Here is a 23,234-nt window from a genome sequence, read left to right on the forward strand (position 1 = left end):
CAAATTCCAAACTATGGGTTTGATTGCTATTTATAGTTTTACTCAATAAATATATGTTCAATTAATATGTGACATTAAATAGGCAAAGGAAGGTCAAGGTGATGCTTCAGGAGACAGCTAGAGATGTGGCCGGAGATGTGGGAAAGTGACAGAGAAAAGGAGCCCAGCTGACAATAAAAGAGGAGAGAGACAGCTAAGAATTTGTATCAGCCAAATGGAGTTGAAGTTGAAGGCACTGGAATAGGAGAAATAGTTAAAGGGAAATGTGTAGAAAGATTGATGGAAAAGTCGATTGATAGAAAAATCTTGAGAACTAAAGCAAGAAGAGGTATCACAGAAGGAGGCATAGAAGAAGCACCAGGGTGTACAGAGTCAAGAAGATAAGGGAAGCTTTTGGCAGAAGAGCAGCCGGGATGCATAACTACCCATAAATTAAAGAAAGAAAAGAATAGAGTTATAAAAAAAGATTGGGAGTTGTCAGAACTGTAGCAGTTTAGGAATTATTTAATACAATGATCATTTTGGTTTCTCAGGTAGGCAAGGATACTGGGGAATATAAATTTCCTCTATGAAAGTATATCCTTGGTGGGAAAAGGCAAGCTCTAGATAAATATACAGGAAACTAGACATTTTGGTAGTACCCACTTGTGTATAGGTTTGGGTAGAGGCTGAATTCAGTTTGAGAAGAAGGAAATAAAAACCAGCATTTTTTAAAAATTTCTATGTAATAGGGGAGGTGTTTTTATTAACATTGTCATATTTAACCTGTCTTCACCATCAGATGAAGACAGCTTCTATCATCCATGTTTTATGGATGCAAAAAGTGAATCTCATGTAAGCCAAGCAGCCAGGAAAAAGAAGGAGATAACCAAGGATAAGAAGCCAATATGGAGTTAAACATATGGAATCCTAGAGCCAACTTTACATTTTCCCATACTCCAACCCAGGATAGGTTCCACTTCAAGCCAGGGGAGACCAGAGGAACGGGCAAGTCAGGCTCTACCTGCAGAAGTCCTTTCATCAGTGTGTGCAGAACACCATTTGGTACACTGAGGAAGAAGGAACAGAAGTAAATTCTGTATCTGTGGACTCTGTGTGTTCCTTCACACAGCTCTCACTTTCGCATAAACCTAAGGATGCTAACATTTGCAAAGAGGTCAAAGTCAAAGTTAAGTAATTATTTACCTTTCTCCCTCCAGTTTACCTCTCCTTTGGTAAAAGCCTCCTCAATGCCCTGCTAAGTGCTCAATGACCTCACCTGCCTCTAACACAGTTCCAGCCTCTACAGTTGTGGTACTAAGCAAGAGAATGCTGCCGTGCCCCTTGGACAGTATTTTCCAGATTCACTGACTCTTAGCAGGTTTTGGGGCTTCTGATTTTCACTGGAACTTGAAGGTAAATGTATTAAAAGAAATGCTATATCATTTATGTAGGTTTTCTTTAATACAGTAAGGTAGGTATAGAGAATTTAAAACTATAAATAGAAATGACTGAATTAAGCTAGATGTAAAATTATTTTCTTAAAGAGTCTAAAAATAAAACATCAAGCATTTTTAACTATAGACCCAACCTATCAATGTTAAACCTAGAAATTCAGAACCCAGTTCCAAAGGGCTTCTTAAGCAGGGGTTCTTAACTTGTTTTGTTCCACAGGTTCCTTTGCCAGTCAGATGAAATGAAGACTACTGTAATTTATTTATTGCATTCATAAGTGAAAGAAATGCTACATTTCTGTTAGAGGTCAGAGAAAATAAAGATGATAAGTTGGTATTTTGCAATTCAAGCTCACAGATCTGCTGAAAACTTTCCACAGATCCCTTTGGGGTCCACAACCCCTAGTTAAGAACCCCTATCCTGGGAAGAAGATTTGGCTCAATGGATAGAGCATTTACCTACCACATGGGAGGTCCAAGGTTCAAGCCCCACGCCTCCTTGACCCGTGTGGAGCTGGCCCATGCTCAGTGCTGATGCGTGCAAGGAGTGCCATGCCACGCAGGGGTACCCCCCATGAAGGGGAGCCCCACGCACAAAGAGTGCACCCCATAAAGAGAGCCGCCCACCATCCAGCGCAAAAGAAAGTGTAGCCTGCCCAGGAATGGTGCTGCACACACAGGGAGCTGATGCAGCAAGATGACGCAACAAAAAGAAACACAGATTCCCATGCCACTGCCAACAACAGAAGCAGACAAAGAAGAACACGCAGCAAACAGACACAGAGAACAGACAACTGGGGGGGGGCGGGGGGCGGGGGGAGAGAAATAAATAAAATTTAAAAAAAAAAGAAAGTATATTCTTGTCCTGCAGACTTTCACACAAGGGACAGGTTCGGATGTTCCTCTGTTCTTTGCACTTCTATAAATTGGAACTTGCTGGATCTAGAGGTTTAACTGGATTTGGGCCCAATGTTTTTGGCAAGACTACTTCACAAGCAATGTGCTCTTAAGAGTTGTGTAATGCCTGATTCTTTCTCCCAGTTGTTAAAAGCCAATGATACTAAATGCCTATTTTTCTTAATTCATTAATGGCTGCAAAAGGACATTAGAATTCTATACCTCATTGTTCGTGTATTTGTTAGAATAATTCTATAAAAATATCTCTCCATCTACTATTTGATTATGCAGTGGTACAGTTAATAAAAGAAAGTAAAGATAAATAATTAACTGTTTCCTTTTATTTACCAGTTTTCAAAATAATTGGTTTCCAATCTCCAGCCAAGGGTAGTCAGTAAGTGTTTTTGTATTTTCTGTTGTTTTCTATAGACTGTTTTTTATTGCCACCATAACAAATTACCACAAATTTCACAGCATAAAGCAAGACAAATTTACTATCTCACATTGCTAGAGGTCAGAATTTCTAAACTGGTGTCTTGGGTAAAATTAAGATGTTGGTAGGCCACATTCCTTACTGGAGACTCTGGGGAATAAACTACTTCCAAGCTCATTCTGGTTGTTCGCAGAATTCACTTCCATATGTCTCTAGGACTGAGGTCCCCATTTCTTTGCTGGCCACCAGCAAGGAGCCATTCTTTGCTTCTAGAATCCATGCCTTGGCACAAGTCCCCATCATCTGTAAATTAGCAATGGTAGGTTGCATCCTTCTCATGCTTCCAATCTCTCCTGCCCCTTCTTACACTGTATTTCTCTCTTCCTCTTCTGCTGTTCAGTGCCCTTGTGATTTCACTGGACTCACCCAGATAATCCAGGACAATCTTCCTATCTTAAGGTCCACTGCGGTCACCCCTCGGGCTGAAGTGTGGTTTGCTGGCCTGGCGGGGGAGCAGCCGCGGCAGGCCAAGCCGCTGCCCCCATAATAGGGTGGCTGGTCGGACTCACCGCCACCCCTGAAGGGAGCTCGGCATGGGCGCAGAGAGCCCTCGGGTCTCCCCTTCTCGGCAGCCATGCTTCCGTGGCCGCCCCTCCTCCCGGATGGCGCCACACACGATGCCTGTGGGGCGGCACCCTTCTTCTTCTTTCTCCCTGCGCAGGCGCAGGGCGGAAAATTCCAGTCTGCCCTTTTCCCCTCCCCCGACAGCAGCAACAGCCAGGCGTGGGCGGAAAAATCCAGTCTGCCCTTTTCCCTCCCCCCGACAGCAGCAACAGCCAGGCGTGGGCGGGAAACTCCAGTCTGCCCTTTTCCCTCCCCCGGACAGCAGCAACAGCCAGGCGTGGGTGGGAAACTCAAGTCTGCCCTCCACCCCAGCAACAGCAGCCACCAATCCCTAAACCCTGCCCCTTCCCCCAGCAACAGCGACAGCCAATCCCTAACCACCACCCCTCCCCCGTCCGGTACCGCCCACTGACCTTTCGCCGGCAACCAATCAGAACAAGGCGTGGCTTCGACCAATCAGCCTTCCCCAGCCCCTATAAAACTGTTGCCTCTCCCTCAGTAAAGTGGACTTGTGTGTTTACCTTGTCTCCGCGGTAGTTCTTCTGCCGTGCGCCCTCCAGTCCTGAGAGCCCCCGACAAGGGCCTGGCCTCCCTTGTCCCCAGTTCGTCGCCTGCTTCTCCGGGCAACCCCTTCGTCGCCGGCTTTGCCGGGCGGCCCCGTCAGCCGAACCGCGCAACCCCTGTGAGACCGACCCCTCGTCTGCTGCTGGACCGACCCCTCGTCCCAAGCGGGACCGACCCCTCGTCCAAAGCTGGACCGACCCCTCGTCCGCAGCCAGACCGACCCCTCGTCCGCAGCCAGACCCCACCTCTACCGACCAAGCAAACCGTCGCAGTCCACAGCCTAAATTATATGTGCAAGTTCCTATGCCAAATAATGTAAACTATTCTCTGGTTCCAAAGTTTAGGGTGTGGACAACTTTGGGGGGTGGGGCTAATAGTCTACCTTCCACAGCATATGTTTGAAAAAGATAAAAATACATCAAAATAATAATAATAACAATTCCTCTGTTGTGGGAATTTTTTCCTTATATGATTGGACTCATTCCTATGTTTTCTGCATTATATGCTTTATACTCATAATAAGAAACAAAAACCTTTTTTTAAAGAAGGAACAAGGAACATGGGACTTTTAGACAGGCAAACATTGGTTGGAATCCCAGCTCTATCAGTGATTAGCCATGCAATCCTGCACAACATATAATCAAGTCACTATAAGCCTCCTCATATGAATAAGAGTAATACTTTTCCATCATAGAAAACTTGTACCATGAACTAAGAGAGAAATTTTGTAAAGTATTTAACATAAAAGGCCTATAAAAATATGTTTGTTCTCTTCCCATCTGCCTCCTGAAGTTGATCATACCATGATATCAGGACTATGTTCCAAATACTGATTTTTGATATATTACAAATGAGCTGCTTCTTATATTTGAACTTCTTCAACTCATTTTGTAAGCTGAGGCCACCATGAAAATTGGTCGTCTATGTTGGGGCACCCAATTATCCCAACCATTCCACGAAGAAGCAGGGCCAGACTCATTCCATATTCAGGAATTTTTCACTGTTACCTTTCGGCTTAAACTTCTATCACTCATTTTATGTTAGAGTTAAAATGAGCTAATGTGTATAAGAACACTCAGTCCAGCACATGGCAAATTGAAGTATTCCATACATGGTAGCTGTTAAACTATTACCGTTATCATTAGTAGTAGATGCTGTAAATTTCCTCTGGAATCCCAGTAGCCTATTATTCTGGTGTAGTGGTGACCCACTTCCCCTGTTTCCTCATTTCACATCTCTTAAAAGTGTCCTCTATTCTCTACCCATAAGGACCTCCTGCCCCAAGACACGATGGCCCTGACCACAGAAGTGACAAAACGGCCACAGCTGAGAGAAGTGGAGGGGAACCCCTGCTGCCTGCAATTGGGAACACCTGGATCCAAATCCAGAAATCTGAGGCCAAGCCTAATGACCTCCTCATTTGTACCGACCCTAAATCAAGTGGTTGTGGGAGGTGGGCAACAAAGTCCTCAGGCTCCAGGGTCCACGTGGGCTTCCACATACCTTAGAATTCCTCTTGATGGGATGTTTGCACTCAGTCAACAAAATGTGCTCCTTCCTATTGTTGCATGATGGTGTTGACTCCCAGATGCTTAGCATCCCTGAGTTTACTGGGGGCAAACAGAATGGCTTTTCAGGACCCAGCCATCAGTGCTCTGCCATGGTCTGCTCTGGTGAGAACATTATGAGGCTTGGCCCCTGCTACTTCCTCCAACCACTGTTTCAGGAAAAACAGGAATAAAGGAATCCCACTCCCCATAAAGATCAATTTCTGAAGAGTGGCTTTTTCTAGCACTGACGTCCATACATCGTGGTTAATGGGATCCTGACCTGAAGGGAGGTTGCAGCAAACTCCAGGCTCTAAGGCTCCTTTGTTTATCCTCAGTTCACTTAAGGCAGAGTATTTAATAAGTTTCTGCTTCTCATCCTTTCCATCTGGACCTCAGGGACAACATGGATTCAGGAAATTGTGGACATGATCGAAAGAATGGGGACTTGGAGAAATGTCAGCAAACATCCCTTGAACTCCACTATCCTCTCACTGAGTGGGCTCTGCCACCCCAGTCCTTTGGTAAGAGCTCCTCTCACACTGCCCTGTCTCCTTTCTTTCTTTACTTTCACTTTATTTTCTTTATCTCTTGTCTCTTCTTTCCCTCTCTCTTCTGTTTCTGTCTCTTTTCTTTTTATTTCTTTCTACTTTATCCACTCTCCCCTGTTCTCTCTCTCCTTTTCATTCTCTTTCCCTCTTTCCTCGCTCTCTCTCCTCTTTCTCTCTCTCCACTATTACCATCCCACCCTTTCAATTCTATTGCTATACATTCCCTCCTTTTCTCTTACTCTCATCCTCTTTTTACACATTGTCTGAGAGAATTTAGCAAAATATGAATCACCAAATAGTAAGGATGAGGGTTAATGTCAGATTCTGCCTAATTTTCACTTTACAACTTCTCTCAGATAATGTACCTCTAGAACAGACAGAGAGACAGGAGCTTATGACAATTCACATCCCACTTCCCTCCTTACCCAACCCATATAAAGGCCCTGTATAGCCAGAGGTGTGCCTGACAATTGGCGAAATATGCATTTGGAACCAATTATTTATGTTTAGTAAAGAAGTCTTTTTTTGACACTTAGAAAGTCAACCCAGAGAGCAAAAGAAGTCATTCCAACTGCAGGAAGTATTTTGCAGAACAAGCTTTAGAGGGAAAGGCAGACATCCCTAAGTTTCGACATTTCACAGATCAGTGTAAAGAAAATTGGGAACAGAAGCAGCTAGTGCTATGAAAATACAGTCAATGCAACTCTAGCATTAAAGTCTGAACTTGGAGAAAATTCAGACTATATCATTACAAAATAGTAAATGTGTGGTTAGAGAATAGAATAGAGTGCTAGTATCAAGGTGAGGAGAATGTAGTCAAAGAATAGTTCCTAAAGAAGATGATGCCTGAAGCAATAGGCTGTTATTGTGGTTGTTCAATGTACATCTGTCTCTAGTGCCAGACTGCAAGCTCCTTGAAGGCCAGAACCATGTTCTATTTAACTTTGTGCTTCCACAGGCCCATATCCCAGTATTGGCTGAACTATCCCACACAGCCATTTGTTCTTTGGCTTCCCTGCCAGGGTTAAGCAACTTGTGCAGATGCTGACGGCCAAATGACTCCATTAACCCCTTCTTCCCTGCTAGGTGGCCTCTGGAATGGAATTGCAGCCTAAGTGTTGCCTCTGCACACCCCCACTCTGCACCATGGGGTCTTAGCAGCCATGGCAGTGTGCAAGGTAGATGCAACCAACCCCGTGGAATTTTCTGGTGCATCCGTTTACACAAAGCAGGAGGAAGAGGAAGAGAGAAAAGAAAATGCATAACTCATATGAATTCGAATAATACGAAAACATTGGTGGGTGTCTTTAGGTAAGCCCCAAGCCTGTACACCCCCTTCTGCCTCTGCTGTAAGGGCTAGGTGGCAGAATAAGGGTCCTACTGCTTGTCATCGGTGGGAGGGTGCCTGAGAGCATCTGGTGATGGCAATGACTGGGCATAACCTTTCCAATGAGAAGGCTAAGCCCCTAGTAGACACTGGCTGGCTCTTCCCCACAGGTGATTAAATTAGATGTAACTGAAAAGATGAGAGCTACTGGGGCTGCTGGTGCCAGGAAGGTCATTTACAAGCCTAAAATTGGACATTCTGACAGATTACCTGGGCCTTGTTCCTTAGGCTGGATCTGACAGTCTAATTCCACCTGTCCTTTTTCTTCTAGTCTCTATTAATATAAATATTTCTCTCCTATTTTTCATCCTTTTGTCTCTGCAAATTGTATTTCCTTTGCTCTATCACTATGTTTCTCTCCAGCTATGTCTATTCTGCTATTTAACTGGATCAGTAGGTTTTCACTTGTAGAAATTTTCTAAACCCTCCTAGTCTTTTTGTAGTCTCTTTTTATTGCTCATGTTTTATTTTATTTCATTAAACATTTTACACATAGATACTTATATTCTGTATCAAAACATTCCAATAAAGGAGGTGGTTGGGGATTTAATTCCACAGTTGTTTTCATTCTAGGTCTTGCTCTGGGGCTCGTTTCCTCATTTGTTTTCTAATTTTGTGTTGAAAGCTCTGTTTCTTTTTCCCCTGGTCTTAATCTCACACTTGGACTGAAGCAGTTTCAATCGAGAATAGTTTAGGTTAATTTCTGCACCAAGCAGGTAGCGTAATCAAGTCTATGCAAGTCGTATGAAAACAGCATTGTGGTTCTGAGTTTTCTAGGAAGTCCTTTATTTTTTCCTGCATCCAGAACCAAGGCAGAGACAAAAAATTATCTTGTCTCCTTTTGCCTGTGAGTGAAGTTTTCGCTCTCGCTCTTTCAGCTCAGTGCAGGGATCTCACTTCCTCCGTGCCACCTCGTGGAAGCCGCGAGACTAGTCTACAATCCTCATGCATCTTTAAAACCAAAGGCCATAAATTAGTTTCTGGAGTCAGCAAACATTGACAGGGCTTGCTCAAGTGTAGCAGTTTGATATTGTTTATGAATTCCAAAAATAGATATTGAATTATGTTTGTGAACTAGTCTGTACAACTCGGCATATTCGATTGGATTGGACTCAGATGTTTCACTTTCACTTGCTTAAATAATGATTAAGGCTTTCATTGGGGCACTTCAGTAGAACATTGACACTCAGAGAAAAGGACAAGATAGAGGAGAAAGTTGAAGTTTTAATGCTGGAGCCCCAGGAAGTAAATAAACATATAAGCAGATATGTGAAGAAAGAGAGACTTCTCCATTGGCTAAGGCAGAGGCCCCAGGAAAAGAAATGAGCTGTTTGCCTGTCATTTTGGAGAGACAGCTGTTTCTGTCATTTTAGAGAGAACAGCTATCATTTTGGAGAGACCAGAGCAGCTGAGCCTAGAGAAGAAGAAGGCCAGGAAGAGAGATAAGACATATCCCAGGCTACAGCTGATACTGGAAGAAGTTGGGTCCATGGAGCCTAAAAGAAAGAGGAATCCTGAACCCTTGCAGATGTTGGCAGCCATCTTGATCCAACATGTGACAACAGACTTTAGAGAGGGAAATAACTTACACCTTATCACCAGGTACTATAAGCTTCTACCCCAAATAAATGCCCTTTATAAAAGCCAACAGAGAAGCAGATTTGGCTCAACTGGTAGAGTGTCCACCTACCATATGAGAAGTCCAGAGTTGAAACCCAGGACCTCCTGATCATGTGGTGAGCTGGCCCACACACAGTGCTAATGAGCACAAGGAGTACTGTGCCATGTAGGGCTGTCCCTTGTGTAGGGGAACCCCATGAACTAAGAGTGTGCCCTGCAAGGAGAGCCGCCCCGCTCAAAAAAATTGCAGCCTGCCCAGGAGTGGCGCCGCACACACAGAGAGCTGATACAGCAAGATGATGCAACAAAAAGAGACACAGATTCCCAGTGCCGCTGACAAGAATGCAGGTGGACACAGAAGAACATGCAGCGAATGGACGTAGAGATCAGACAATGGGGGTTGGGACTGGAAGGGGAGAGAAATAAATAAATAAATCTTTAAAAAAACAAAAACAAAACAGGTTGCTGATATTTTGCATCAGCATCCCTTTGTTTGACTAAAACTACAACTTTCTGTTTTGAAGCTCCTACTTTAGTTTTGGGCCCTGTACATTTCCCTTCTTTTTCTTGTAAGCTTGATTATTTTTATTGTGCTTTAATTAGAAATCAAAGGTGTTTTATAACAAGGGAGTTCATTGTAATATCTAAACCACCATGTTGCCAGTCAAAAAATGTCTGGAGAGAGTCTTGAGGAGTGAGTAGGAACAAACAAGTGTAGAGAGAGAAAGAGAAGACAGATGCATTTCAGGCAAGAGGCAGGAGTGTTAATAACCATGAAGGGCCACGTGGGAGCTGGAGATGAGGATGGAGATTAGGAAGGAGACTAGGCAAGGGGCAGATATGCATGTCATACTAAGGAATATTGACATTTAAATGTAGATCAATGGTTTTCCAAGTTTTCTTTTTAGTACCCAAAGGCCTGTATATATGTATTTTAAAAATGATTACTGGGGATTACTAATATATAAAATAAATAATATCAGAGATGATCAGTTTGAAGATATCCCCTCACTGCCACTTCCAAACACCCACCCTGCCACACACACACACAGATCTCAGGTTGCAGACCTGAAAAGCCACTGTGAGTATTAGAAACTAATCAATGTTTTCAAGCAGAAGAATAACCTGAAGAGAGCTACTGAAAAGCAGTACCAATTTAAAGGCACTTCACTTACATTGACTGGCTTTCATAATGGGGATTTATTAGTGTAAAAGCTTGCTGTTCCAAGGTATGAAAATGTCCAAATCAAGGTATCACCAGAGAGGCTTTCTCAATAATGGTCAGCTGCTGGTCAGATCATGGACTCCTGCCATGAGGCAAGACAACATGGCAGCGCTCTGTCTGGGTCTCTGCCTTCTTCCCAGGATGCGTTCTCCTTGAGCTCACCTGTGGACAATCAAGCACACAGCAAGGCTTATCTCCTCAGCTTTGAGCTACTCCATGGGCCTAACCTCTCAGGGGCCTCTTTTCATGCCTCTGTGCTCCACTGATTCTAGCCTCTGACCTCTGGGCCCTCAATCTCACCCTCTCGGAGCTTCTTTGTCTTTCTAGGACTGGAGGCAACTTTCTATCTCACATGGCCAGACAAAATGGCAGCTTTCTCCACGTGTATCTACTTTCAGTTCTCAGTTTATATAAGACTCCAGCCAGAGGGCAGGGACCTAACCAGGGTCATGTCTCATTATTGTAGTCCAAAAAAAAGACCCTATAGCAATCTAATCAAAAGTGATCTAATGGAAAGTTCTCTTAACTGAATCCAACCTAAAGGCCCTGTAGAAGCTGTACCACCACCACCCCATGAGGTCAATCACTGCACTGTGCCCCGCAGCCCCTGCCATCACTGCTGCCTGTTCACCACCACCTCAGGTCTGGCATATGATTGGGCCACAGGCTTCACTGAATAAACATATTCCTCAGCTCCGAGGTGTTCTTGGTCAAATTTATGCGATTTCTGAAATGCAGTGGAGGTGACTGCCAGACACAGCAGGACCTCCACGCAGACAAGTGAACTGTGGGAACTCATTAGTGCTCCACCAAGCAAACCCCATAAGCATAGATAACCTGAACACAGAAGTCTTGGATTGAAATCTGCAGACCACTTTACAAGAGTTCTGACCTGGTTGGGGTAAACCTCAGTGCACTTCTTTATATTGCCTCAATAAGATAAAGAATCACTACTTCTTATTAGGAAGATCATTTCATTTCCACTACTCCCAACTTCATATGCAAAGCACTGTGAATTTCAGGTGAAATACATTGAAGTAGACTTCAGTTTTTTTACATCACTTCTGTATTCATTTCTCTTAGTTCTTTGATAACTTTATTGAGTTTTTTCCAACTAAATTAACGTGGCTCAAATGAACTGCCTAGCTACTGTGAGGAAGTTCCATACAAGAATATGAGATTTCTAATCACACACAATCCAACAAATGCAACCATAAGCAAATTTCTAGAGGAACTTAAGAAGTATGGAGTTAACACAAGAGGAAAAGGATGTGAAGCAACTTATAGCACATATCTGGTAGAGGAAAAAGTCATCCATGATCTTGATTGGCGTTTTGATGGTGGTGCACCACCACCCAGCCAGATTGTTCATGATTGGTTAAGTCTTCTAAAAATTAAGTTGCATGAAGAACCTGGTTGCTGCATTGCTATTCATTGTGCTGCAGGTCTTGGGAGAGCTCCAGTGCTTGTTGCCCTAGCGTTGACTGAAGGTGGAATGAAATAGAAAGATACAGAACAGTTCATTAAGGCAAAAGCAGCATGGAGCTTTTAACAGCAAGCAACTTTTGTATTTGGAGAAGTATCATCCTAAAATGTGTCTGTGATTCACAGACAGTAATGGCCACAGAAGCAACTACTACATTCAATAAAATTGGGGTGCCTGACATCCTGAAGAAGGAGTAGTTCAGCTGATAGGAGCATGATACGCTTGTTGGCAACCCCAGTGCACTTCCATAGGCCAGTGGGAAACAGGCTTACGATGAAGATAGCAGCAGCAGGAAGTATGTTGCTAAGCAATAAAAGAAAACATTAGGGCTTATAGTTTTTAAATGTTATGATTAACAGGAACTTAGGTTACATTTCTTTATATTATTTTGTCTGTTATTTTTTACACTTTTTTTATTAAACTTAATAGATCACAAAGAATGTTACATTAAAAAACATAAGAGGTTCCCATATAACCCACTCCCCACTCCCCCGCCCCCATCATTTTTGTAAATTGTATTTTTTGAAGATGTGTACATCTCAAAAAATGTTACATTAAAAAATATAAGAGATCCCCATATACCTCCCACCTCCTCACCCCACTCCTCCCACACCAACAACCTCTCCCATCATTGTGACACATTCATCGCACTTGGTGAACACATTTTGGAGCACTGATGCACCACATGGATAATAGTTTACCCTGTAGTTCACACTCTTCCCCAGTACATCCAGTGGGTTATGGCAAGATATATAAAGTCCAGCATCTGACTCTGCAATATCATTTAGGACAACTCAAAGTTCCAAAAATGCCCCCAAATCACATCTCTTCTTCCTTCTCCCTGCCTTCAGCAACTACTGTGGCCACGTTCTCCACATCAATGCTAAAATTTCTTCGATTACTAGTCACAATAGTTTTAGAGTAGAATATCACCCTGAGATGGTGATGTCCACTCCACCTATAGATCAAGAGGGGACTTAGATTCCACATGGATGATGGATGCAATTCTTCTGCTTGCAGTTGTAGGCACTCTTGATTCCCTGGTGTAGTGGTTGACCATCTTCACCTCCCTCTTAGCTGACCTGGGTAAGTCGAACAAACCAGAGAGTAGGAGTTGCAACTCTGCTGAGGCTCAGGGGCCAGCAGGCATATGGGCAGTCCAGAGATTCAAGTATACACCATCCCCTGAGTATACACCATACCTAGCACCAACCACAGGTTCAGTAAAAGTGACAGAAGAGGCATGAGTAGAAAGGTCACATTTGAGTCCAGCTCAAGAGCGCTAATTCCAAAGTAGGCCCTCTGTCATGGCACAGAACTCCAAATCCATCTGCCATTACCATATACCCTGTGGGTCTCTGTAGTCTTCAGGAGAACCAGTACCTAGGGTTGTATCTTCTTTGGCTTTTTCTGGGGTCCTGCTGAGGCATGCATAAGTGCAACCCCTCTGATGACCTCCTGGCTTTTTTGAGGAATCTTAGCCATATAAACTCATTTGTCTTTGCCATTTCCCCCTTTTATTCAAGGTCAAAAAGCAGTTTTTAACACATGATCCTGCATGTGTTAGGCTGAGATATTCTGCTGGTGTGAGTTGACCCTTTTATTCAACATCTCTTTATAGTTGCATCACCAGCTAGTGATTGGTAGTAATCCCTTTGTGCTAGGTAGGCTCATCCCCCAGAGTCACGTCCCATGCTGGGAGGAAGGTCATATATTTACATGCCGAGTTTGGCTTAGAGAGTGTCCACATTTGAGCAACATGGAGGCTCTCAGGAGGTAACTCTTAGGTACCTTGCAGCTCTAGGCCTAGTGCATATTTCAGGCACCCAGGATCATAACCATAGTCATCAGTATCAAGGGCTCATTATTGAACCATCCTTCATGTTGGTCTTTGCATTGCACTTGGGGGATTCTTGCTGTTCCATTGGGGAATGTGACAGAGCTCCCCTGTGTAGGAACTCAGCACTCCTTCAGTTGACATTTGTGACTGTAACTACTATACAAATGCCCAACATATATCAGAACATTTTTATGTGCCCTATATACATGCCCTGGAGAACTCCCTTTCACCCATGTGTCCCCCATTAATAACACCCCACACCAGTGTTCCTCCCCTGCCATATTTGAACCTCACTGTGGTCCAAAACTTCAACAATGAAACCTAATATATTGCCAAATTCAATTAATAGGAAAGTGAAGTATAGTGATGGGTTTAAAGTTTAGAAATAGAATACATACTATTTTAGAAAAATTAAATAAAGTAAAAATAAATTGGTATATTAAAAGAACGAAAAATATAATAAAGCTTTTTTTTAAACGTTTTGCCTTTCATCACTGTAATAGGGGTTGCCCTGTATGTACAGTGGCAAGGCACTTTCTTTCATTTCTTCCTCAGTGTCTACATCCTTTTATTTTATCTTTTTCTAATTTTTAACTTTGTCTTCAAAAAAGTTTTAGATCACAGTAATTCACATATTCAATATAGGGGACTCCCATATAGCCAACAATAAACCCTTTTCCCCTTTCCTCAGCAATGATCTTTTTACGTGTTCATGTTAAATTTGCTACAACTGATGTACAGATTTTGAAATTAGCTATCAAACATGGTTCCATTTTGGTTTGCATTATGGTTTATGTTTTAGAGTGTACACATTTTTAAATTTTTAGTTTACTTATGTTTTATATTATGGTTTACATTTTAGCTTATAGACTTTTATACACTTTTGGTGTAAGTTAACATGTCCTATATCCATCATTACATGATCTTGTGAAGCACTTCCATCGCCCCCGAGTTGCCCTACTTCCATCTATTCTATACCTCTTTCCCCCTCCCCTCAGGGTCCACAGTGACGATCAGTCTTCACTACTTGAGGGAACAGATTTACAGATACTTGCGACAATGCTGAGGTTAGACTGCCCTAACCAATTGGGAGCCCCCAATTCTCTCAAGAGACACAATTCCCTCTGTTTGAGAACATCAGGTCTCCCCAGGATGTGGGTACACCTTCATACTCATTGTGTGGGTGTCCACCCATTGATATAACACACTATGACAAAATGAGCACTCACACACTCCCTAGAAGCATGCCCCTGTACCAGATGTTCCCCCTTAAGCACCTTATACACATAATCCTTCCTTATTTTATTTCCTAAAGAGTTTTCTCAACATTACCATTTCAACCATATACCTGACTGTCTCCCATATTCAACTGTTCCCACCATCACTCCCCCCAGTTCCTTGGGCCATCTGACCCATCCACCCAACCCTAGCCAACTGAAGCCCACAAAGCCCCACCCAATGTGCCCCCTCTTAGCCCTTCCCTGCACAAATACTTACCTCCAGCTTATCATAAATTTCACCCATGTAGGCGTCAGCTTGCAACCTTCCTCTTCCCCGCCCCCCCCCCAAATTCCTTTACACCTATCTTCCAGTCTCTGTCTCTCTGAGACAGCTTGGTTTTCTTGTTTCATATCAGAGAGGTCATGTAGTATTTGTCCTTCAATGCCTGGGTTGCTTCACTCAACTTAAGATCCTCAAGAGTCACCCATGTTATCACATGTGTTTGTACTGTATTCCTTCATATAGCTGAGTCCATTGTATGTATATACCACATTTTATTTATCCATTCATCTGTTGATGGGCATTTGGGTTGATTCCAACTCTTGGCAATAGTGAATAGTACTGCTATGAACATTGGTGTGCAAATATCTGTCTTACAGGAGTAAGATGGTATCTCATTGTTAATTTGAATTGCATTTCCCTAATAGCTAGTGATTTTGAGCACTTTTTCATGTGCTTTTTAGCCATTCAAATTTCTTCTTTGGAGAAGCATCTGTTCAAATCTTTTTCCAACTTTTAAATGGGTTGTTTGCCTTTTTATTTTCAAGATATAGGAGTTCTTTATATATGCAGGATATGTCTCCTATTAAATATATGGTTACCAAATATTTTCTCCCATTGTGTAGGCTCTCCTTTCACTTTCTTGACAAACTCCTTTGAGGTGAAGAAGGCTTTAATTCTGAGGAAGTCCCATTTATCTATTTGTTTTTTTGCTGCTCATGCTTTGGGTATGAAGTTCATGAAGCCATTTCCTATTACAAGGTCCTATAGATGCTTCCCTACATTGTTTTCCAAGGTCTTTTTGGTCTTAGCTCTTACATTTAGGTTTTTGATCCATCTTGAGTTGATTTGATTTTTTTATTTTTCTATTAAGTGTGAGATGGTAATCCTCTTTCCTTCTTTTGCATATGGAGATCCAACTCTCTAGGCACCATTTGTTGAAGAAGCCATTCTCTCCCAGTTGAATGGGCTTGGGGGCCTTGTTGAATATCAGATGAATGTATATATGAGGATCAATATCAGAACTTTCTCTTGGGTTCCATTGTTCAGTGTGTCTATCCTTGTGCCAATACCATGTTGTTTTCACTACTGTAGCTTTGTAGTATGTTTTGAAGTCAAGTAATGTGATTCTTCCAATTTCATTTTTCTTTTTCAGTCTGTCTTTGACTCTTCTGGGCCACTTTCCTTTCCAAATAAATTTCATAGTTAGTTTCTCTAGTTCATTAAAGAATGCTGTGTTGATTTTTTTGTGGGGAGGGGGGGATTGCATTGAATGTATAGATCAGTTTTGGTAGAATATAAATCTTAATAATATTTAGTCTTCCTATCCATGAACAGGGAATATTCTTCCATTTATTTAGGTCTTTTTTATTTCTTTGAACAATGTTGTGTAGTTTTCTGTATATAAGTCTTTTACATCTTTAGTTAAATTTATTCCTAGGTCTTTGATTTTTTTATTTACTATCGTAAATGGTATTTGGTTCTTGATTTCCTCCAAAGATTGCTCATTATTGGTATACGGAAATGCTACTGATTTTTGTGCATTGATCTTGTAACTGTAACTTTTCTGAACTCATTTATAAGTTCTGGAAACTTTGTTGTAGACTTCTCAAGGTTTTCTATGTATAGGATCATATCATCTGCAAATAGTGAGATTTTAACTTCTTCCTTTCCAATTTTGATAACTTTTATGTCTGGTTCTTGCCTCAGTGCAAGCAAGTACTTCTAAGACTATACTAAATAGAAGGGGTGATAGTGGGCATCCTTGTCTTGTTCCTGATCTTAGAGGGAAAGATTTTAGGATTTCATCATAGTAAATGATGTTAGCTGTGGGATTTTCATATATACTCTTTATCATGTTCAGAAAGTGTCCTTTTAGTCTGATATTTTGCAGTGTTTTTATCAAGAAAGGGTGCTGTATTTTGTCAAATGATTTTTCTGCATCTATAGATATGGTCATGTGCTTTTTTTTTCCTTCAGTCTGTTTATGTGGTGTATTACATTAATTGATTTTCTTATGTTTTGATTTTTTGAAAGATTTTAAGCAAGATTGGTGTTAGTTCTTTCCAGAATGACTGGTAGAATTCACCTGTGAAGCCATCTGGCCCAAAGTTCTTCTTAGTTGGGAGATTTAATGAATGATTTTTATCTCTTTACTTGTGATTGGTTTGTTGAGATCATCAATTTCTTCCTTAATCAATGTAGGCTGCTTATGTGTTTCTAGGAATTTGTTCATTTTCACTAAATTATCTTTCTTGTTGGAATATAATTTTTCAAAGTATCCTCTTTGATAGCCTTTATTTCAGTGGTGTCAGTGGTGATATCCCCTTTCTCATTTCTTATTTAGCATATTTGCACCTTCTCTCTTTCTTTGATAATCTAGCTAAGGGTTTGTCAATTTTACTGACCTTCTCAAAGAACCAGATCTTGGTTTTGTTTATTTTTTCAAGTGCTTTCTTAGTTTCTATTTCATTTAGTTCTTCTCTGATGTTTGTTATTTCTTTCTTTCTCCTTTCTTTGGGTTTAGTTTCTTGTTTTTTTACTAATTCCTCCAACTGTGCAGTTAGTTCTTCAATTTTTGCTCTTTCTTCTTTTTTGATGTATGAATTTATGGCTATGAATTTCCCTCTCAGCACAGCTTTTGCTGCATTCCATAAGTTTTGGTATGTTGTGTTCTCATTTTCATTAGTTTCAAGGTACTTATTGATTTCTGTTGAGATTTATTCCTTGATCCACTGTTTTTCTAAGAGTGTGTTGTTTAACTTCCATATCTTGGTGCCAAATCTGGGACTCTGGCCCTTGCAGATTTCCTGCTTCATTCCACTGTGGTCAGAGAAATTATTTTGTATGATTTCAATCTTTCTGAATTCACTGAGACTTTATTTGTGGCCTAGCATGTGGTCTATCTCAGAGAATGATCCATGTGCACTTGAGAAGAATGTATATCCTGCTCTATTTGGATGTAATATATGTCTATGATGTCCAGAGCCTCTAACATTTTGTTGAAAGTCTTTGTTTCTTTATTGATTCTCTTTTGAGATGTTCTGTGCAATGGTGACAGTGGGGTGTTAAAATCCCCCACTATAATTGTAGAGGCATCTATTCCTTCCTTTAGTTTCTCCAGTGTTTGCATCATATATTTGGAGGTGCCCTTGTTAGGGGCATAAATGTTTATGATTGTTCTTTCTTCTTGAATGATTATCCATTTCACTAATATGTAGTGTCCATCTTTTCTCTCACAATTGTTTTGCATTTAAAGTCTATTTTGTCTGACATTAATATAGTTACTCCTGCCCTTTTTTGGTTATTGTTTGCTTGAAAGGTTTTTTTCCAGCCATTCACCCTCAATCTCCTTGAATCCCTGGGTCTAAGATGTTTCTTATAGACAGCATATTGATATTTCCTTATCCAGGCTTCCACTCTGTGTCTCTTGACAGGTGAGTTTAATCCATTGACATTCAGTGTTATCACTTTCAAGGAATTACTAATATTAGCCATATTTTCTTTGGATTTGTGTTTGTCATATATTGTTTGGTTTTCTTTTTCTTTTTTTGTCTTTTCAGTTGTTCTTACACCCTCCTCCAACTCTGTCTCTCCGGGTGTTTTTCTTTCCTCCTGCAGAACTCCCTTTAGTATTTTTTGAATGGCAGGTTTCTTGTTGGCATAGTTTCTTAGTTTCTGTTTATCTGCAAATATTTTGAACTCTCCATCATTTTTGAATGTTAGCTTTGCTGGATAGAGTATTCTTAGTTGGAAATTCTTTTCTTTTAGTACCTTGACTATGTCATACTACCTTCTTACCTCCATGGTTTCAGATGAGAGATCAGCACTTAATCTTATGGAGCCTCCCTTGTATGTGATGGTTCTCTTTTCTCTTGCTGCTTTTAGTATTTTCTCTTTGTCTTGTGCACTGGATAATTTGACAAGTATATGTGTTAGTGTAGGCCTGTTGGAATTTATGCTGTTTGGGATGCACTGTGCTTCCTGGACATACACATACATCTCCCTCAAGGTTCAGGAAGTTTTCAGCCATTATTTCCTCCAACACCCCTTCTGTCCCCTTTCCCTTCTCTTCTTCTTCTGGGATGCCTATAATGCATGTGTTTGTATGTTCTGCATTGTCATTCAGATCCCTAAGTCCCTGCTGGGTTTTTTCTATCTTTTATTGACCAATCTACTATCTGTTTGATTTCAGATGTACTGTCTTCCACATCACTAATTCTTTCCTCTATCTCTTCAAATCTGCTGTTATTTGCTGAGAGAGTGTGTATTTTTGATTTCTTGGAATGTGCTGTTGATCCGCAACATATCAGTTATCTTTTTGTGTATGATTACAATTTCTTCTGTATGCTCTCCTAGTGTTTTCTTAATATGTTTAATCTCTTCCTTCACTTCATTAAATTGGTCCATGATACAGGTTTTGAGAGCTTTAATTAATTGTTCAATGTTCCACACCTCTTCCTGGTTTTTAGTTTGTTCATTGGATTGGGCCATGTTTTCCTGATTATTGGTATGGTCTGTAGTTTTTTGTTGCTCTCTGGTCATCATTTTATCTTGTTGGGTTTATTCAGTTGAATAGCTTCTTTATTTTGGTGTTTAATGAGTTGTTGTTTTTATCTGTGTATTAAGTCTTTTCTTTGTCACTTTGTTCTTCTTATTCAATTTCCTTGTTGTTGGCTAAGTTCCCTTGAAGGAAAATATTAAGGCCAGAGAAAGCAAAAGGGGTAAGAAAAGAAAAATATAATAGTAGTATTGATAGTGAATGTTAGCAGAAGAGCCATGTGAGATCTAGGAGAATGGATATTGAATTCACGTAAGCTGTGTAGAGTTACAGCAGTTAAAAAAAGTGGAGTACCTATAATGAAATAGTAAACTCGATATGGGGAAGAATACAGTATGAATTAAAAAGCCAGTGAGGGGGAAGCAGACTTGGCCCAGTGGTTAGGGCATCTGCCTGCCACATGGGAGGTCCGCGGTTCAAACCCGGGGCCTCCTTGACCTGTGTGGAGCTGGCCCATGTGCAGTGCTGATGCGCATAAGGAGTGCCGTGCCACGCAGGGGTGTCTCCAGCGTAGGGGAGCCCCACGCACAAGGAGTGCTCCCTGTAAGGAGAGCCACCCAGCACAAAAGAAAGTGCAGTCTGCCCAGAAATGGCACCGCACACACGGAGAGCTGACACAACAAGATGACGCAACAAAAAGAAACACAGATTCCCATGCTGCTGACAACAGAAGTGGACAAAGAAGAAGCAGCAAATAGACACAGAGAACAGACAACCGGGGCAGGAAGGGGGGTGGGGGGGAAGGAGAGAGAAATAAATTAATAAATCTTAAAAAAAAAAAAAGCCAGTGAGGTCAGGAGAGAGGGAAAGAGAAAAGAAAGGACAATAATATAAAGAGTGAATAAAGATAGAAAACAAAATAGGTGTATTAGAGATAAAAAGTCAGAAATATTGGGGACTAAACAAAGAGAGGTGGAATGTAAGAGAAACAATAAATGATGGAGGATAGAAAGATGTAAAGGGAATAGAGTTGGTAGCCAAAATCAGGACACATAGAAAAGAGGAAATTGAGGATGAGGAAGCACAGCAAATAAGAAACGTTGCCTGCAGCATCTAATATAAAAAAAGAAAAAAAATGAGGGGGGAAGAAAGGGAAAAAAAGAAGCAAGCAAGAAAAAGAGAAAGGAAATAAAGAAAAAAGGGGAGGGGGGCCTGTGTGGGGATAAAGAGGAAGGAAAAACAAGATAACAAACCAACAGAAAAGACCAGACAAGGCTCAGGCAAGGAATCCTCTCTGCAATTGAATAAACTGCGTGGAAGTCTGACCTTCCCCCTTTCTCCCCTCCTCACTTCCCTCTCTCCCAGGGCAGTGTGAAGACTGTGTGAGAGCTCCTGTAGGAGATTCAAATGGGTCCATGGTAAACCAAATCCCCTCAGAAAATAATGTCTCTTAATTTCTTGAGAGACAGCACTGACCCTTTGCCAGGAACCCTAAATATGCTATTGGAAGCCTGCAAAGCACGTCGTACTGTCCCTCTCCCTTGTGTGCTACAGGGGGGCTAGTTAATTTTCTGACTCCACCTTCTCCCAGACCAAGTTTCCTATCCCAGGGCATTTAGGTAAATCGGGCTCTCTCAGCAGATTCACCTCTCCTCTCTTCCTAGGCTCTCCCCAAGTCAGCTGATATGCTCCTCCAAACTCAATAAAAGGGGGGGAGGGGACCAGAAAATTATACCTGTATTCCTTGGGCCCTTCTGCACCTCCCACCTAAACCCTCCTACTCCCAGAGTTAGTCCGAGACCAGAGGGCTAGGGCAATGCCGGATTTCTGGGAGTGCTGGGCTTGGGAAACAGAGGCCCGGGAGAATGTGGACTCGGGGTACGTAGGTCTATGAAATGTGGGTTGCGGGGGTTCATGGAACACGGGCTTGGTGTTCACATATTTAGGGAACACGGGGCTTGGGAATGCTGCCGTGCAGCCGGCGGTTCTCAGGGAACACTGCGGCCCTTAGCCTCAGGGGAAAGGGATTTACCTTCCATGGCTTCTGAGTTCAGTGTTAGAAACCTGCCATTTTAACTTGAGCAAGCACTGATTTTGTTGTGGTCTCTCCAGATCAATGTCCAGACACCTCCTGCTTTGTAGGTTCTCAAAACAGCCTGCTCCGGCAGGATTCCGTCACCACTCAGCCAGTCCTTTGCAGGAGCAATGATGATGGTGTACTTATTCGGATGCCATCTTGCCCCACCTCCTACATTTCTTTATATTCCAATTATTTAAAAATATGTAATCTATATATTGTATTGCATAGCAACTCTGTACTGACCAGAGTGCTTAATTGGTTAGAATATTCTTTCTTCAAATTATTTTATATAACACATTTTTTCAAGTGTAGCTAGATAATAGTTTTATAGTTTTAGGAAATCGCATACTTTATATGAACATAAAACTACAAAATAATTTTTGCTTACATATTTTGAGAATGTACCTAGTGAGATTTAAAATATCTTGATTATTTTTTCCTCATCTAGAAAATGGAGATATTGATACTTTGCCTTCATAGACATCTCTCTGCATTTAAAGCAAAAGGTTGGGTACTCGGAGTTTTTTCGCTTTTACATGGTTAAGGACCTGGAAAATCACCTTTTCTTTCCTGGCACAGAGTCTTCTATCTGTTCTCTGCTTGAGAAATACAAACAAAAGCAGAGAGCACAGCTAACTCTGTACTATTTGAATACCAAAAGCTTATATTGTGTAGGGCACTTCTTATGTGGGAGTCATTTTCTTCTACAGATTCCATTTTCATCATTGTGTTATTCTGCTCTCAGTATGGAAATCGTTAACTAAACTATGACTTATCCACAAGATAGAATAGTATGTAGCCATAAAAATAGTAATAATGGGAAGTGCATATTATAAATGGAAAGAACAAAATATATAAGTGTTTATAGTACAATATAACTACACATGTAAGAAGATGGGAATCATAAAAGCCCCAGATGAAAGAAATAGCAAAATGTTAAATGTGGGTATTGGGATCATGCATTGTTTTTCTTCTTCTTTCTACTTTACTTTCTGAAGCTTTTATACTCCACATATTTCTACTTGTGTCATAGTGTAAAAAACAAAATAACTTTATTTGAGATGCAGAATAAAGGAAACTTAAACTCAAAAAAAAAAATTGGGGTGCTGATGCTATTGCCTTGGAAGTAGAACCTTGAGAGAGGAACAAATTTGGTGTACATATTAGCTAGCCAACAGGTGTGTGAATTAAGTCTAATGACACTTCCATGAGAGTATTGAAAAGCAGTTTTACCCTGCTACAAGGTTAACAGTAACTGCAGCCTCTACAATTTACCTTCAGCCTATCGGGATACTTTGCAAAAGATTCTTGTGGGTCAGCATTTAAACTTGTAGCAATTGACCTTTCCTGAAAACATGAGGTTTTGAGGTCTAATTCTTCTTTAAACCTATATTTCAATGAAAGAATCTTATCAATATATAAAAAACTTAGAGAGAATAGGTGCCAAAATACCCAGCACAATACTGGTACTTTTTTTTTTTTTTTTAAGATTTATGTTATTTATTTAAACCCCCTTGCTGCTTCCTTGGTGTCTGCTCTCTGTGTC

General features: G+C 41.2%; 1 protein-coding gene and 1 pseudogene across 1 annotated transcript in view; both read left to right on the plus strand.

The window, feature by feature from the left end:
• Nucleotides 1-10,854: 10,854 nt before the first annotated feature.
• On the plus strand, nucleotides 10,855-11,964 carry LOC111760535 (protein tyrosine phosphatase type IVA 1 pseudogene; annotated as a pseudogene).
• A 9,460-nt stretch (nucleotides 11,965-21,424) lies between these two features.
• Nucleotides 21,425-23,234, plus strand: part of LOC131273912 (sulfotransferase 1C1-like) — a 37,030-nt gene continuing 35,220 nt past the window's right edge. The window contains exon 1 of the mRNA XM_071208667.1: nucleotides 21,425-21,490. Within this exon, the coding sequence (XP_071064768.1) occupies nucleotides 21,425-21,490 (66 nt within the window). The remainder of the gene's footprint in view (nucleotides 21,491-23,234) is intronic.

Source organism: Dasypus novemcinctus, chromosome 17, assembly GCF_030445035.2.
Source record: "Dasypus novemcinctus isolate mDasNov1 chromosome 17, mDasNov1.1.hap2, whole genome shotgun sequence".
Lineage (NCBI taxonomy): Eukaryota > Metazoa > Chordata > Mammalia > Cingulata > Dasypodidae > Dasypus > Dasypus novemcinctus.